The sequence below is a fragment of the Girardinichthys multiradiatus genome, chromosome 23 (assembly GCF_021462225.1).
Source record: "Girardinichthys multiradiatus isolate DD_20200921_A chromosome 23, DD_fGirMul_XY1, whole genome shotgun sequence".
Lineage (NCBI taxonomy): Eukaryota > Metazoa > Chordata > Actinopteri > Cyprinodontiformes > Goodeidae > Girardinichthys > Girardinichthys multiradiatus.
In genome coordinates, this window is record NC_061815.1 from 13,386,947 (window position 1) to 13,405,342 (window position 18,396).

Here is an 18,396-nt window from a genome sequence, read left to right on the forward strand (position 1 = left end):
GAGGACCTTTCATGTGTTACACCTGCATTAGACAAACAAAAAGCTCCCGTTTAGGGATGGTCGGCCTAATTCAATCCCAGCTAAAGGAGGTGTCCGTGTTCAAGTCTTCTTACCGAGGAAGTTGTTCCATTCTGTGTCCAGGTCCGCCTGGTTAGCCAAACACCCACGCATCACATTCAGACAGTAATTCTGGCAGGGCTTCAGGGCAACTTGGCCTGAGCAGTAGGGACAGTACAACATCTTCATGGCTGCTCGGACGCAGCTGGGAGATGCACTGACCTGGAGGAGGTGGGAGGCTGTTAGAAGGCTGCTTTCACTGAGCCGTAGCAAAAGAAATTCATCCAACAGAGTCACAGACACATACTTGGACTGAGAAACAGCTTAAACATTCATTTTATAAGCTAACTCCACCAAGAAGAATAATCTAATCATCAATAAATCACATGGAAAAACATGTCAAACCAGCACAGTCAAAGAGGTTTATGTTAACACTGGCTGTCTATTGCAACCACAGCTGGCTTTAACACAAAAGATATGAAGTCAGAGACTCTGAAGGGAGGGGTGGACAGGGAGAAATCAATCAGGGGGAGACTGACTTCTACAGCCTTTTTTAGTAAACACAAAAGCACCATTCACTTACCGTAGACACCTTATTCACCACGTCTGGCATTAGTGAAAGCCCTCGCACAAAGGTGCGGGCGGCCACGAAGGCTCGTGTTATCTGGATCCGGAGCTTGCGGGGAACGTCGCCGAACGGCTGCAGCTGGTCCGTGTGCCGGCTCACGCATTCCATGTAGGTGTCGTTAAACTCGTACTGAACGTTGACCAGCCGGAACATCCTCTCCAGAAGATCGGCCCAGAAGTCAGACAGCATGGAGCTCAGGTTGACGGCTGAGCTGCCGGACGTGTAGTACCGGGTCAGAGACACAAAGAAATTCTTGAACAGCTCGGCGTTCTCCATGTACATCATCCCGTAGGTTCGGAGGAACATGTTGTGCAGCGAGACCTCTGAGTTTTTCAAAAGCTCTCGGAAAAACTCTGTGGAGAAGAGGAAGAAGGCGCTCAGAGTGAGGACTGACAAAAACACCTTGCACCAAACACCAACTTCAACATGTGACTTCAAAAAACTATTCATTTATGATGCTAATTAGATCAGTGACGTAGTTAAGGATAAAAGCAAATAATCACAATCAGAAAACAAAAGTTTAAATAGGCGAATATACAGATTTCTTCATAAACAATGGTTGCTGCCACATGGCTTGTGACAAACTGCAAACAGGATTTTCTTGGGTGTCTTTTAACAGTAGCTTTTCCTTCTCCACACGTCACTGAAGGCCAGATGTATGGGGTGCACCATTAATTGTTGTTCATTTAGCATTTTATCTCACCTGAGCTGTGGATCTCTGCAACTCCTCCAGAGATTAGACTGCACACAGGTGGAACTGCGCTTAATTTTATTTAGGGGTATCAGAGTGAAGGGGTCCAAGTATAAATGTACACTAATTATCTGAGTTTGAAATTGTAAAAATGTTAAACTGTATATCGTTTTTCTTCTACTTGAAATTTTGAACTGCTTTGAGTTTGCTGATCACATAAAATCCCAGTTAAACACCTGGAGGTTTGTTGCTGTAAAGGTTCACCAGCGAGTCTGCAAAGTTCTGTCAAGTGTTTCAGTCAAACAAGCATGTCCGTGACACTGGATTCTACCCATTTATGATTTCTACATTTCCAATTTTCAGACATCTTTGCTTTCTAACTTGACTTGAGTTCACATCTTCTGAAACCAGACTGACGTTTTTTTCGCTTCACCTTTGCTGAATGCGTCTGACACCTAAAAGGCCCAAACACCAACAGCTTTAGCATAAAATCTCCTGATGGTTAAAGGGGATCTGGAATGAAGGGGAGAAACAGGAGAGTGAAAGTTGGAGCTGGATCATCTCCTTCATTCCTCCCTGATTCTCCATTCAGCAGAGTTGTCTCTCCACATCAGTGTGCTTTAAACTGACCACCATCAATGGCATTTTTCTGTTGTCACATTGCATTCACTTTCCTTTCTGCCAACCTCTCTTGGACTGTCCGTCAGAAGCCTTTTCAACAGGATTACTGAATAATGCGACCCCCTCCTCCCTGCTCGCCTTTGCATAGATGGACCTGTAGCCCCCCCCACCCAGTCCTGCATCTCACTCTCTCCCTCTGTTGCTCTCACTTCATCAGTTCCTTCTGAGAGCTCTCTTCACTAGAGACAGCGAACAATGATCTACTTCATCCTGAGGAATGTCCATCACACCCCCCCCCAATAATCCAAGCCTCTTCTCCCATGGTCACCCACCCCCCAACTCCCACTCCCACTCCCTCCCCAACCCTCAACCTTCCTAATCTGAATAAAATGAGAATTCCACACAGTCCCAGAAAATGTTTCACCTTAGGTTTCACACAGATGCAAGCAAACACTGACCCCCTTTGACTTATTCTTTATCTATCCACTCACCTCCCCCTCCCACACGCTTGCTGACCCTTGTGGACAAAACTTGTGTCCCACTGCAGTATCTCTGGGTGCCCACTGTGGGGCTTTGAAATGTAAAGTTCCTATGCTCCCACAGGGGGAGCCACACACACACACACACACACACACACACACACACACACACACACACACACACACACACACACACACACACACACACACACACACACACCCAGCAGTGCTGTCACTTCCACTTCAGACTGACACATTAAAAAGAAAAAATGAGATAGAGGAGGGGGTGAGGGCATCTTGGGGCGGGTTAAGTTAAGGGCTTTTTTAACTCTAAATCCCCACTGTGTCGCCAAGGATACCGGAAACACTGCAGCCCCCTCCATTTACCTCCCCACCACTACCGCGGACCCTCCCTCCTTCTCCGACACACACAGAAAGCCAGGGGAGAGGGCACCAAGTTCCACGCTCCACTGACAAAGATTAAAACAAAATGGTCCACCCCCAACACTGGAATGTCATAGCAGGCACAAGTTGAAAGTCAGTGGAAGAAAAAAAAAAGATTGAACAGAAAGATGATGCAGCGCAGTAGTAAGTTTTTATTTCCAGGGTTTCCTACACTTTCTATACTTTTCCATTAAAACATAGAAAAGCAGAAATTCCCAAACAAATTCTTAGAAGAAGAAATCTGTACACTAGACAGGCTTTGTATGTTTGAAAAAACAAAAAAAGAAAAAAAATCAGAATAGTCAGAAAGAAGGACACAAGGAAGAAAGAAAGGACAGAGGAAGGACATTAGGAAGGATAAAGGAACACAAGGAACAAATGAAAGACAAAATACCAGGAAAGAAGGTGAAAGAAAGGACATGACAAGGGTGGAAAGACAAGGATGGACAAGGAAGATTTGCAAGGACAGAAGAAAATAAGGAAGGATATCAGGAGGCAAGAAATTGCATGGAATAAGGGAAAAGACAAGAAAAAGTGAGGAAGAAATAACAGAAGGAAGTACAATAGAAATAAAAGAAATAACACAGGAAAGGAAATTGTTTAAGCGACAGAAATAAAGTCTGGAAATACAACAATTTTTCATGCTCCATTTTATTATTCAGATACTTGGGGAAAATCCAGACTTTCTGACACTTCATCGGAACCCTTCATTTCCTTTCTACTGTCTAGTAGAGTAATGACACCGATATGCTGTGTTCATTAGAGCTGCACCGATTGACCTGCTAATATTAACTTGTGCTGAATATTTTCCCCGAGAACCAAAACACAAGAGGAAAACATGCAGCTGGTTCTTGGACAAAGGCAGTAGTTTGGAATCCAACAGGAAATAGGATTAGATTATCTGAATTTATGCATCACAGCATGTTTACCTTTATCTGATTGTCACTAAGTTCAGAAAAAATAGATGTATGGGTGGGGGAGAGCAGGAGTGATGGGAATTCTTAGTTTTAAAGCATTAAATGAATATGTAAGAAGTCTAATTTGACTTGTCGATCACTGATCTGAGACAATCGAGGGAAAATTGATACATTCAAATCTCTGACGGTGTGTGTGAGAGTGGCAGCCTTCTGGTCAGAGCTATAACCAGCACCAACCAGGATTCCTGTGCTGCCATTAAAAATCTGTTTATGACACGAAGCAGTCTGCCAACAGGCCGAGGAGCTGAGGAGTTTTTCCATTAAAACGGTGCTTGTGGCTCAGCCAGCAGTGTGAGAGAATATGGGTGAAGGGTCAAACAGCAGAGAGAAGAGGCTTTAACTATAGAAGGAAAAAAAAAATGAGTATCACTTTCTCTCTTTAATATAACCTCGACTGTCAGCATTGCAGCATGTAGCAGAGACAGGCCTTCATTATGAGAAATGATCTGAAGTCCAATCCATCACAGGAATAGAGAAGCTGACCAATCTCCTCCCACTTCTCCCTCCAGCGTGCAAATTCCCACTCTCACCCTCCACACCACCCACTGGTGGCCTTATAAACCCTGCTCCTCCCAGTCCCAGCCCAGGCGGTAATTCCATCCCATTTGTGCCAATTAGTCGTTGAGCTCCGTTCCCCCTCTTTTCTGATGGGTTGGGATTCTGTCCCTCCTGCTGTTGGAACTCCCCCCTTCAGATGGACGTCTCGTGCGTGTGTGTGTGTGTGTCGAGGCGAAGGGGCTCTTAATCCAAGTGCTTAATTCCCAGACATGGACTTGCTCCGCCGGACAGGGTCAGTGCAGCAGGACAGACAGGCCGAGGCCAGGACAATCACTCTGAGACGAGACGCAGGGAGGGGAAAACTATTTCTGGCTTTGGTCTTAATTGGCCATGACTCCTCGCCCCGGGCGCATGATGAGAGCGGACCTAATTGTTCACTTCCTGAGTTTGCTGCTGTGCATTCACAGTACAGTACTTCACGGTACAGTTGCTGCTGTGTTTATGCAAACATGTATCCTGGTCGTCGAGAGCGGCTGGCCGAAGTCATCGCGGCCGCAGTCACTCTTCCGTGAGAGAAAAACAGTGTCCACACTTTTACATGATCCTCCAGTGTTACAACTGGAAACATCAAGACAGCAATCCGAGACTGCCACGGCATCTAGACAGAGTCAGTCTAATGGATCAGATGGAGAAGATCCTCCTAATAGCAGTTCAGAGACAGCAGCTGTCAGAAGAGGAAGTAGCAAAAATGAGGGGCCGAGAGGAGTTTTACTGTAACTACAAGGAGGTACTCAACGACTAAACAATGTAGATTCTGTCTTTTGGACCTCAAAACACCATAGCTGACATCTGTATGAATGAAACATCTGGAAGGCATGTCCCTCTGGCTTATTTAGCATCCAATCCAAAGCTGGCACTGTCCAACTACAAAAAACGTTTTGTCAGTCAGTGAAAGCTCATTGTGGAAAATCAAGCTTGAGATGCTGTTACTCCTTGCCTGCTACACATGCACCAATCATGCTTTCACTGGCCTATATTGATAGTGCAGATACTGGATACTTTACCTCAAATGATATGTCCTCCAACCTCCCTCCAATTTTTACAAAACTCAATAAAAGTGTGTAAAAAGAATAAGCCGTTGGTTGTTGTGTTTATAGACCAGAAAGTCCGGGAATTCTGAGTATTGATGCATTAAGGTATAGATTATTCTGTATTTGGAGGGATAAACCATTTCCCCTGGAGTTAAAGGAAAGATAAATGTTTCTGGTCAGTCGTGGTGAGCAGACTACAGGAGCGCCCCCTATCGGTATTAAATCAGGTGACTCCAGGTGTGAGTTTTCTTGATAAAGAGAAGATGACTATTTCAGAATCTGATGGTTATAGATAACAGCTGAAATGGGAATAATCTCTGCTTTTCTCTTCTTAATAAAAGAAACCCAGTGGTCTAGTACTTTTAAACTTCTGTAAATATTTATGTAAATACCCTGACATTGTGAAACAGCCATTTTCCACAGGGTTATCACACCACAAGAATCCTCCATGGGCCCATGCTTAGCTTTAAATCAAACACAGATGCTAAACTGACTCTGATGTATTAAATCTAAACAAACTCAACTAAATCTCTGCTTAACACTTCAAAATACAATAATGACTGTCATGAGAACATTGTTGTTGTTTTCTTAATTAGTGTGATTAATTCATAACTTCCGGTCCGTAGATGTTAGATCATACGTGGAGGTTGGACGTCTCTGCATTGAGCTTCAGTGCATAAAGTTGCCACTGATTCTGGATCAGATGTCAGTTTAGTTTACAGAAGTCATTAAAGCATTTATCGTTAGAGCTTAACAAAACCGATGCGATCATTTATTTAATGTGACAAGCTGAATAAACACAGTAACATAAGTTTGGCCAGGTTTCCTGCTGAAACCACACACATTTTAAAAAGCAGAAGCTCCTTGAGTTATGGAAAACGTTTACAGGAAACAGTCCAAACTATAGTGATCATGTTTTTACTTCATGAAAACCAGTTCTCAGAGCTAAAGCCTTAAGGTCAAATGAAAGTCTGGTGACATCTTCTGCTTTGGAAACTCATCGTAGAGGTTCGATTATAAATCCAATTATTTTTTCCTCGGCCAAATATTTTCGTAGTAAATGAAGGGTCATTCGGTCAAGCCAGAAGATGTAGAGAGATGGGTGGAGGACTCAGCTAAGCACAGACAGGAGGGCATACGTTAGAGAAGTACAAGCAGAGTAAAATGTTTCGTTTGAACAACTTGGATGGAAAGGGAGAGGGTTTGGAGGGTAAGAAGAAGAGGGGGACTGCCCGAGCCACTGCATTCCTACACGTCACATTCCTCCTAACATCTGGCTGCAATACACAAGCTCCCTGTTACTGACTATCACTCTGCCTTTCACAGACACACAAGAGCCGAAGGTCTCTGACCTGCAAACACACAGAAACATATGTGTGCACACAATACTGTGCCAAACTACGCACGTGACCTCCCTTAACAAGCTAAATTCCAGCTCGCTGAAGATCAAATGCTTTCCCTCTTCTCCAGTCAGTCCTCGACCCTCATCGTCTCCTCTTGGTCTTATCAAGCTTCACTGCAGAGGGGGGTACGGCTGGGTGGCTAGGGTTTTCGAAGCTGCGCTGCTTCCTCTGTGAGTCAGCACTGCTGCATGTTCCCATGTGCTCCGGTCCTCAGCAGGGGAAACCTGATCCCGATATTTACAGGCGTGCACACATGTGCTCGCACACGGAGGAACAGGAAGTACAGGGAAGAACAAAATCTGAAGATGTGTGTGGTCCGTCTGGAGGCATGCCTCATCTCTCTGGAGAGAAGTAAAGCTAGTGCGGTGAGGGGAGGGGAGAGGTAAGACATTGCGAGACAGGTGGACAAACCAACGGACACAGACCTACTGTCCAGGCTTGGGAAAGTGCGCTGGCATGAGTAGGCGTCCGTCAAAACCCGTGTAACAAGCACCGCAACAGAGGTACAGTAGCATGGCACAGTCTGGGGAGCTGGTGTAACACTGTGTGTGTTTGTGTAAGAGTGTTTGCTTACTGTCAAAGTGGTCATGTCTCTGTTTGAAGGTGGATTGCAGGTTGATGCTAAGCCTGAAAACGGGAGCTTTGATCTCTGCGTGGCTCTGCTGGCTCAGTTTGTCCTCCATCTCCACCGTGCAGCAGGAGAAACCCTGCGGACACACTTTCAGGGAGGCTCCTGTAACACACCAGACAGTACAGTGGGATCCGTTAACCATTAGGGTGAACAGCAACATGAACATTTTCAAGCAGTCATCATCTAGAATGACTCGCCAAAACATTCATACATCTTGAACCTTTTTATTTTTTGTCACATTACAGCCACAAACTTCACTGGATTTGTGTGAGATTTTATTTCTCTTAGAATCTGAAAGTCAATACTTGACATCAACTGCAGCTGCAGGTCTTTTTGTCTCTACTAGCTTTGCAAATCTAGAGACAAACATTTCTACCCACAGATTGTTCGGAGATTAGCTGAAGCTCAAGTCATTCTGGCTGGAACATCTGAACAGCTGCATTCAAGTCATGCTGCAGGTTGGATTGTACATTTAAGGCCAGTGTCCTGATGCAAGGTGACCCTTCATCCCGATTTAAAGTCTTTTCAGCCTCTAGGAGTTATTCGAACAGGGCCGCCCTCTATTTATCTTCATATCAACTCTGAACAGCTTCGCTGTCCTCGCTGAAGAAAGTTTATGTTTTGGGACAGAAAGTGAAAACACATAAAGGGGGTGATTACTTTTGTGAGGGGAATTTATAAAAAGATAGGGAAAGACATTTTTAGACAATGTATACCAGAAATGAACAGCCAGAAAAATAGAGCGAGACCATCAATGGCAACAATTAGGTGAGACATTTAAAGAGCTAGGGGAGAGCTTCACCCTCCACCAAATCAAATACACCTTGGCTGTTTAAACCCCTTTCACTGCCCCCAATTGTAACACTCAGCACAGCAGCCTTAAGCTGGCCACTTCACAGAGCAGGCCTCTTATCCTGGTCCTCCTCAGTCTTGATTGACACAAAAGAGCTTCAGCACTAAACTGTGAGTGTTGTGTCCTTCTGAAACACAGGATTAAAAGAGACCTGTGGAAAAACTCTTCACCCACTTTGCAGGTTAGACATCTTATTTCAGCCTCGAGCACCTCAATGCGGTTACATTTTAAATGTACAGTTTCCAACCTCTTTGGTTTTAGCTCAGTTACTGACCTTTAAACAAGGGTTTTAACAACATCGAATAGAACAGATGAATAAAAGAAGTGAGAGCGCTGCTGGGCTGAAAATGACAACAGAAAACTTCTGTTTTCCTAACAAGACCTGGGTCATGGACTGTTAGTTCTTCTAATCGGTTTCTGTAAACAAAACACTGTTATTCTGCTGGGAGATATTTGCAGAAATGTTCCAAGCAAATGTTTTTCACTGATCAATGATCTACATTTGCATTGACATACAAGCAAACCGGGCCAAAGAACTTTCATGCAATGGTTCTCAGGTCTCAACCTAAATACTGTCTGTGATTAAAACAAGACTGAGTTTAACACTGGATCACAGAAAGGTTCAGGGGAAGACGGATGCAGAGTCGCAGCTGGAATAATGTTTTGTTTTAAACGTAGCTGTTGGAATTTCAGAGAACACAGGGATCCTTTCACTGCATCTCAGCACCAACAGGCTGTTTGGTTTTCCCCGCCGGCTTGTTCTCACTCACCATCTGCATGAACACGTTTCTGAAACTTGAAATTTAGAGTGTATTCTTGCATTTTGTTTCTCTACTGCAGCTCATGAAAGCAGTCCTACCCTTATTTGATCTAGTTCTAGGTCAGGTTCCCCATTTAGCTCCAATGTCACACAAACACTACAATTTAAATGGTGTCTGGAGATAAGCCTATACGATGCCTTACAAAAGTAATCATAGGCCTTAGACCTCTGTCACACTGTACTTTACTGGGATTTGATGTAATAGACCAACACAAAGTAGGGCATAATTCTGAAGCAGAAAGAAAATTACGGTTTTTAAATATGTTTTACAGTTAGAAATGTGAAAAATGTGGAACGTATTTGTGTTCAGTAAGAATAGAAAGAGCTGTTTTTCCACAGGTTTTAAAACAGGTTTTATTGTTGATCGCCCTGTAGCATCATCCATCTTCCCATCGGTCCAGTGTCCTTGTACCTGTTGAAGAAAAGCCTCCCCACAGCATACATGCTGCCACCACCATGTTTTACCTTAGGTATGTGATGTGTAGTGATAGTTTTGCATGTAGGAAGAAAAGTATAACGTTGGTCTCATCTGGCCCCCGAAACACTCTGGATCCAATTGGGCATACAATCCAAAAAACATCTACATTGGAGAAGACACAAACTAAAAAGATCAAATAGTGACGTAAACATTTCCTATCGCTTTGGTTTGCAAATCGTTTCGGCTGGTTAATATCCAAGGTGGAAGACGAGCAACTGATCGTCGACGTAGAGAACAGAACAGTTTTATACGACACACCCTTCTTGCGTGAATATTTGATCCTGCGAGTCTAGGGGTCCGTCAACAGACCCTCTAGTCGGAGCCTATATGTTTTGAAGAAATGAAATTGAAGTGTGTAGAGTCGGTTGCAAGCAATGCGTTTCCTGGGCGAGCTGTGGATTTCTGCAGCTCCTCCAGAGTCACCATGGGGCTCTTGGTTATTGGGCTCTTGATTAACGCTTTTCCTACCCAGTTTGTCAGCTGTTTTATCACGATGTTCTCCATCAAACCTCTGAGGCCTTCAGACTCAGATTAAGTTACACACTCATGTCCACTTGTGTATCAGCATAAAGGGGGATAAAAACATGCCAAGCTTTTCAGATTTGTATTTGTAGAAAAATGCTGAAACATTTCCTTCCACTTACTGAAGTCTTTGGTTGGAAGCTGAAAACAGGCAAATAAATTAAAAGGAGAATTTTTGCAAGGTCCTGTACAATAATTTAATGCTGAAGAAACCAAATACATCACGTTTATCTGGTTTTCCTTTAATACCACCTTCTAGGGTATTAAACAACTCCCAGCAGTACAATCATCCAAACAGTGCAGTGGAAGGAGGGATGCACCATGGCGCCATAAACTGGACTTCTCCGTCTGGGATCAAATCCAAAAAAGCCTCCAGTCACTCCAACCCTCTCAATTCTCTCCTCAGACCCATCTCTCTGCTTCCAACCATCAGCCGTTCTACGTGACTCCTCCCGGTGCGCGCGCGCCCACACCCACACACACACACACACACACACACACACACACACACACACACCACACACACACACACACACACACACACACACACACACACACACACACACACCACACACACACAGCGCCTACCAAAACATGTTCGCACATTAACACACGGCTCTTTGTGCACTCTTGATTGGAGGTGCAGGGACACACAGACTTAAGTTTTAGGTGAAACAGCCAGCCGGTCTCTCCTCTTGCAGGGCCCCCTGTTTGCCCACAGCAAAGGCGTACAATCTGAAGCTTATGTCCATGTGGAAAAAAACCCTAGTTACCAAGGTACACAAATAAAAGTTGGGATGGTCAGTATTTCAGAGGAATGTCTGCACAAATGTCACAGTTTTACCTCAAAGGATTCAGCTAAGACTCTAATATAAAGTAACTTTGTTAAAGCATTGTTTCTGAGAGTTGATGGGTAATGAAATAATACCAGGTCCTCAGAAAGAGAAAACCACGCTGACACTTTGGCCTCAGAGCCCTTTTTTGGTTAATGCATCAGTTCTTCTCAGCCGCCTCGGACATGAATAGTCTTGTGTGATGTCTGAACTGGCTCTCAGTTACAGAGATCCCTTCAGGGGCCTCTCAGCCCTCCAGTTTCCCCAGTAATTTAAGAACTAACGAGACAAAGTGCCATAGCATTGTTCAAGTGTCACTTAGAAGAGGAAAAGTGCCATTTATGGTGCTGCAAACAAGAGGGCAGCATCTTGTAAACAAACATGTGACTGTGTGTCATGACATTCATCCGCTCTGTGCTGCTCCTCTGCCTCTCCTTTGTTGGGGGGTGGGTCGTCTTTAAACGGCTAATAAAATAAGTCACTTCCCTTTGACATTGCCCTGTCGTTCAAAGTGCGTCCTTGGAGAGGGAGGAGGGGGTAAAGGTGATACGGCCTCACAGACAAAAACCAGATTAGACACCTCACCACCCCCCTCTGCTGCCATCATATGCCCCCAAACCAGACAGACCTCATAGTGCACCCCCTTCCCACCTCTGCCACCACCCAGCAGGCTTAACCAGCAAGGTCAGGGGTTAACAGCAACTCCTCTGAGAAAGGTTGTGTCCTCTGACCCCCCCTCTACTCCACCGTCCCAGTCTGACAGCCGGCACATCCACTGCACAAGGTAATTCGGGCTTCAATCACTCCAATAACAACTCCGCCAACACACATGCTGCGAGGATCCACACATGTACACACACAAACCGGCAATTAAAGGCCATAAACTTTGCAGACACATGCAAAACATATAAAAATAGGGACTTCTAGCAACCGAGTGCTCCAAGCAGACGACGAAGTCTGTCAAGGATTTCGGCGTACTTATACAGACCTTCAGTTTATTTTAATGGGATTTTATGTGACTGACCAACAGAGAACATATAGTGGTATGAATACTTTTGCAAAGCATCAGTTCTGTAAGTACGAGTAAGTCATGGGGCTGAAGAAATCAGGTCGCCTCAGTGACTCAGCCATTGTTTAGCGTTGGGCGGCCATTAAAGCCTACCTCTCCTAGTTTACACACAAACATAAATATTCAATGATTCACCACAAGCGGAACGGTTTGGGTTACATACGTCAACTCAAAACAAGGTCATCTGAGACAGAAGATGGTGTAATTTTATTTAAAATAAAACAACAACACATGAAGTCGCTTTGAATTGTCTGAAAGCTGAAAACATCTTCAACGTTTTAAGCATCTAGAGCAGCTCAGGAATGAAGAGGTAGACATAATCAGCAATTATAATGAAGCTCCCTGCTGTAGCATGTGAAGGAGGACTGCTGCCAGAGTTTTAGAAACCTGCAGCCACAACATTCTGCTCCTCTTCCTCTCCTTCTTCTGAGGGAAATTATCGATGGGAGGGTTAAATGATAGCTGCCATACGTTGAGCAACTTTCTTCTCTGCTCCATATCCTGTCGCACAGATTCAGAAACACTAAGCCCATGGCGGCGGAGAGGCGGACGCCGTCTCCCTCTCAGGTGTGGAGATTTGATGTGCGTGACATCCTTTGTGAGAATATTTATTAGCTTTTCGTCACCAGGCAAACTGAAGGAGTATAAGGTGAAACCACAATGGCATGAGGCGCATATTTTATTCAGAAAAATTATCTTTCATGTTGCTGCACGCTTACAAATCTCCCCTTTTCAGCTGTAAAAAACACAGTTGCTTTCATCTGCCATTTAAAAAGTCTTTTTACAGATTACTCTGTTGAAAGCATTTCTCCATTTCTCTCTGATCAAGTTATCGGTAAATACCTGCAACAAACAATTCTGCGAAAGCATCCTTTAAAGAAAACTAAATCTGTGTTTTGTTTTTTTTGTCAGAAATCAACTTAAACTAATTTGGCTTTTAGCAACTTTTAATTTCTTGGAAAAGAATTTTTTTGGTTTGTCTTTGTGTTTAATTAAACAACAAAACAGAAAACAGGAAAAGCTGTTTTCCTATTTTGGGAAGCAAAACAAATGGAATCAAACACTTGTACCTTGTTTCATGCTGCTGATTTTTGCAGTGAGGCAGTAAAAACTACTTTTATTGCACTCTAACCCCACTACAAGAAGTCCTTTACCTTGGTAAGAGCAGTTTTAATTTACAGGACAAAGGGGCACACTGCTGCTCATTACAACCGCAGACTGTTGCTTAACGCCATCAGAGGCAGTTTCAGTCCTGCTAAGTGCACCCATCTAGATAACACGCTGATCTCTGGAGTCAACCAAGCATCATAACATTAGCTTCACTAAAATATAGAGTGATTCTAAAGAACTGGAAAACCAGCCTAGACTCTTTTAAAGAGTCAAATATATGATCTGCCATTCGTGTTTCTGCTCACTCTGAGATTATGTAGCTGAATGACAGCAAAGGACGAAAACCTTCAGTAACATTATGCCGCAGAGCAAGACTATTACTAAACACTGTTGTTCATATGATAATAATCAGGGCAGGGCTAAATATCCACCTACTCTTATATGATACGAGTCCAGCTGTTTCAGCTAGAACAAAATATTTATTTTTTAGGTCTCAGTGCATAGAAAAAAGTCCAAAAGACATGAGATGTGCTGGGAGGGGAACTCCTGAAGCTGAAGGATGTGCTTTAATAAAATGGCATGTAAACGCCCATTGCTGTTTCCCATTTGTCCTGCTAAGAGGTTCACTTTGCCTCTGCTTAGTTTTCCCAAACTTTGACTAAATGACTCACGTTGCTCTTTTAGTGATTGTTTGAGTTTTGTGTAGGTTTATTTACAGGTGACCTAAGGAATAGTCAGTGCAGAGGACCTGCAAAGACAGGCCAGGCAGCTGAAAAGTTCTTGTGAACCTGTTTAGGTCAAGAATAATGTTTAGCTTCAGGACAATCCAGTGTTTATGCAGACGAGCCATCATCACAGGGCGGAGTAAACAGCATTTGGAGCAAGGCACCCACCAAGTCACGACTCGGGAACAAAAGTGCTCTCAAAACATGTCTATAGTTTAAACAAAATTACATCAACGGAAAAATAGCGAAAGGAAATCAGATACATTCTTGATAAGAATCATTTAAAAGTCTAATCTACGAATCTCCATGTTAACTTCCATAGAAAAAGGTTAGAAAATAGATTCTCCCTGACTAGGATTCCTTGATTTAATCAGTGCATTACACAAAATTACAAACAGTCTGATGTTAAAGAAGCCAGAAACTATGAAACTGCTGATCAAGAACACAATAGAGGTCAATTACCTGACACTGAGCTACAGTATTACACTTACATACAAGTGCACCCTGTAAAAAGCTTTTATAATCCAGCTATAGACAAGTGGTTTATCTTATACTATTTTCTCATCTATGTCTTCCATTAAAGCTGCACCGGAACAGGCTGGTTGCAGCTCCAGAAGCTGTAATTTGACAGAGTAAACTTAGATTAAACTTCGATAGACTACAGATTTGTTCCGTTCTCGTCTTTTTGTAGCACTTAAGGGATTCGGATCTGACTATTTTCATACCAAACAAAGATAACCTGGACAAAAATACAAAAAACAGCTTTCAAATAAAGTTTTCATTTATTGGGGAATAAAAAGTTACCCAAAGCCACCTGACTCCTCTGTGGGGAGAAAGAACACTGATATATTAGTAGCTTAAATAAGCCCAGTGAAGCAGTAGTGCCTTTCTCCTTCTGGGCCTCTATAGATCTGGTTGTGGAGAGATTTCAGGTGACTTAAATGCATCATGTTTACAGATCTGCTCCGTCTCTCACCACACTGAGATGTAAGTCATTTAAAAGGAAATCATAAATTCTACTAGGGATGCACAAGATTTATGGGAACGATAAAATATCGGCCGATTTGGTGAATTTTTTTTTAATGTCCGATAGATAAAATGTTCTGATAAAAATAGCCGATAAATCAATAAAATCTAGGGCCAATTTTATTTAGGCAGAGCAGCCCCAAAGCAGGCCAAGACGCGTGGTTGTGCGTGCCTAATTAGCAGGACCCAGGCTTGGCACCATCATTCCTGACTATTAATGAACAAACATGTCTTCACCAAAAGGAGGAACAAAGACTTCAAGTTTTAACACAACAAACCTAATAGCTCACCTGAAAAATCGTCATCGCGGCAAAGCAACATGGAAGGAATACGAAGCAGCAGCCAGTGGTTCTAAGGCTAAAACAACAACACAGAGTGCAGATGTCTCCATTCAGAAGGCATTTGAAAGCTGTAAAAACTTTTCAAGAGACAATAAAAAAGCTTAAGCTATTAACGACAAAGTGATGGAATTTATAGCACTCGACAACCAGCCCTTTTCTGTCGTTGAGAACCCGGGTTTTCGTAAGTTGATAGCACATTTGGAGCCACTTTACACCATCCTGAGTCGACGCTTCTTCTCAGATGTGTCCCTGCCTGCCCTCAAGGATATCCTTGCCACACACATCCACAACTTGATCCACAAGAACGGACTGCACGCAAGTTTTACCACAGACATATGGGCGTCAGATGTTAAGCCCGGTCAGCTTAGCATGCTGACCGAGCTATGAAGATTATATTGAACATAAAAATATGAATTTATTGATATTGGCCATGAGAAGCAGAAAATTTGCGGTATTTCATATTGTGCATCACTAATTTCTACAATATGGTCAGACTTGTACATTCAGGCTGAGAGAGAGTGAGCTTTTTAGAAGATAACAGGAAGGCTGAAAGTTGTTGTTTTATAGAACATGTTGGATTTGGAAATGGTACAAGCCTTAAAGGAAAACTAAGTTATTCACTATGCATTACAAACAGACTGATGTTTAGTGGGTATTGGGTTTAGCTAAGAGAGCTAATCGCCATGATATGCTGCAAACAATAACTTAAAATGTCAATTTAACAGGAAATTCCTGTTATACGGCGGACACTCTCTGACACATGGAACGTCGCATCTGCCCTCAAGATAGAAAAGCTACGGATTTCTCATGTAAGGAACCATAGGAAAAAACATCTTCCTATATTATATCTTTAATGGGAACAGAGTGTCTGTAATCAGGACATCCCTACTTCATAAGACGACCTCTTTAAGCCAGCTCTTCATGCTAGGTAGTTGTCCTAACTGCACAGTGATGAACAGTTTAAGCTCTTAAACAGCTGCTTAAACCACTCTGTCCAGAGTGGCTGCTTCATGCTTTAGGGGTGACACCACTATGGATCTAAAAATCCCCTGAAATTTAAAACATGCTTCTTAGTTTTGTCAGGAAAGGCTGCATGAAGTCAGCTGAGCAGAAAGCTGCCATAGTGAGTCAGCTCTGATGCTGATACGAGTCATGATTCACCAGATGTGTCAGAGGTTAATGCAGGGAGGAAACCCATCAGTAGTGCTGAGCTCTTAAAGCACCAGCTCTGCTTATGACATAAGAGATTTATGCTGCTCAGAACAATGCCCACGATCCCTTTACGAGTCAAGAAGTCCTGCTTCAGAAGAGTGAATATTCTTAGTTCAACGACCTGCCACTAAATTTTGTGTAATATCTGCTTCCTTAAATAAATCACGAAATAAAACAAATCTCAGTTCCACAATACCTAAAGAAAATATGTCTGGTTTTGTACCACAAGTCACGAAGCAGAACTCGGTAAGCTCTGCAGCATTGTATACGGCGTTTTAGACTCAAGTACTTCAGAGTGAAGAAATATCACATTAAAATGTTAATCTCTGCCAAATCTTCCCCTCTTTTCCTCCTATGTATGAATTCCTTTCTAAAGGCCAGTCAATTTAGCAAACAATGCACACACTGGGATCCATAAATCTGAGCCTGCTGCCATCGGAGTCCATTTCTGATTGCTAAACAAGTTGGGGCCTCAGGCCAATTAAAACTCCCCATTTGTGAAATTCCACAGCGCCGTCATCCATGAACATTTACTCAGAAGCCCCTGGGGAGATTCCACAACATTGCCCTGGCCTCTCGCTCTGCCCGATTCACCCTCTCCGTCCTGGCCCAGCATCGATGGCTTTGTCTCCCGACACAAAAGCTCCCTGCCTACACCACTTCCCAGGTCACTGCTTTGTCATGGCTTCAGCTCGCTTCCAAGTATTCTAACAAGGCAGAAACCAGATTCCGAAACTTTGCTCTGGAGCTAATCTTTGCATTCATTTCCTGATGAACACTGAATATACACACTGGGTATGAGCCAGATACCTTTATCAAGATAGACCAAGAACAGGCTTTTTACACATTTTTCAAAATTCTAGATTTTCCTGAAGCCTATACAGCAATCTGATCATTTGAGTATAAAACAAATTACACAGCTTTTTTGGCAGCTCTGCTCTTTTTAAAATCTATACCACTTAGATGTGGAAAATTCGAACTGGATTATCCCGGAGGATCAGAGGCCAAAAACAGGTGTGGAACTGTGAGGAATTATCTCGGTAAAATAAGTTGGACAAAAACTTCAGCTTTGATGAGGCAATGAAGTCATCTAATTATATACTTATGTACAAAGCTCTTAATTAGAAATTTTGATTATTATTGGTAAAAGCGATACAGTAAAATAATTGTCCCATATTCAGTTTTCCTATCTTCCAGACTTAGAAAATGGTAAGTGAAAAATCCACACCTTTTCAAACATTTAAGACTCAGTAGAATCGCTGCCACTAATGAGATGCCAAAGAAAGCAGCAGAGTGACCAAGGCGACTTTCAAACTGCAGGTCTTGATGTGCAATTTCGATTTTTTCCTGAAATTAGGTTTTTTTTTGAGTAGTTGTTCAAACTACTAATTAAATGTGACCGCAATCAGACTTCAATCTACTATTAACCACCGCAAAGCAACCGACATGCGCAGAAGGAGAATCTAGACATCACAGCGGCAGCAGTTATGGAAGTAATATTGGATGCTGACGTCTCTGTGGTATTAAGTTGTTGAGCAATGGGACCCGACAATATTTTGACCATTTGTTGCTGTGCACTGCCAGTCGGCTGGCTTTAGTGCAACCGCAGTAAGCTTCACACAAACCTTTAGTAACCTACAGGTCCTTCTCAAAATATTAGCATATTGTGATAAAGTTCATTATTTTCCATAATGTCATGATGAAAATTTAACATTCATATATTTTACATTCATTGCACACTAACTGAAATATTTCAGGTCTTTTATTGTCTTAATACGGATGATTTTGGCATACAGCTCATGAAAACCCAAAATTCCTATCTCACAAAATTAGCATATCATTAAAAGGGTCTCTAAACGAGCTATGAACCAAATCATCTGAATCAAC

At 42.8% G+C, this 18,396-nt stretch overlaps 1 protein-coding gene across 1 annotated transcript in view; it reads right to left on the bottom strand.

Moving 5' to 3' along the window:
- gpc4 (glypican 4) overlaps positions 1 to 18,396 on the bottom strand; it is a 44,333-nt gene that overhangs the window by 3,801 nt on the left and 22,136 nt on the right. The window contains exons 2-4 of the mRNA XM_047353258.1: positions 7,464 to 7,622; positions 641 to 1,038; positions 114 to 279 (exon numbers count right to left, since the gene is read on the bottom strand). Of these exons, the coding sequence (XP_047209214.1) occupies positions 114 to 279; positions 641 to 1,038; positions 7,464 to 7,622 (723 nt within the window). The remainder of the gene's footprint in view (positions 1 to 113; positions 280 to 640; positions 1,039 to 7,463; positions 7,623 to 18,396) is intronic.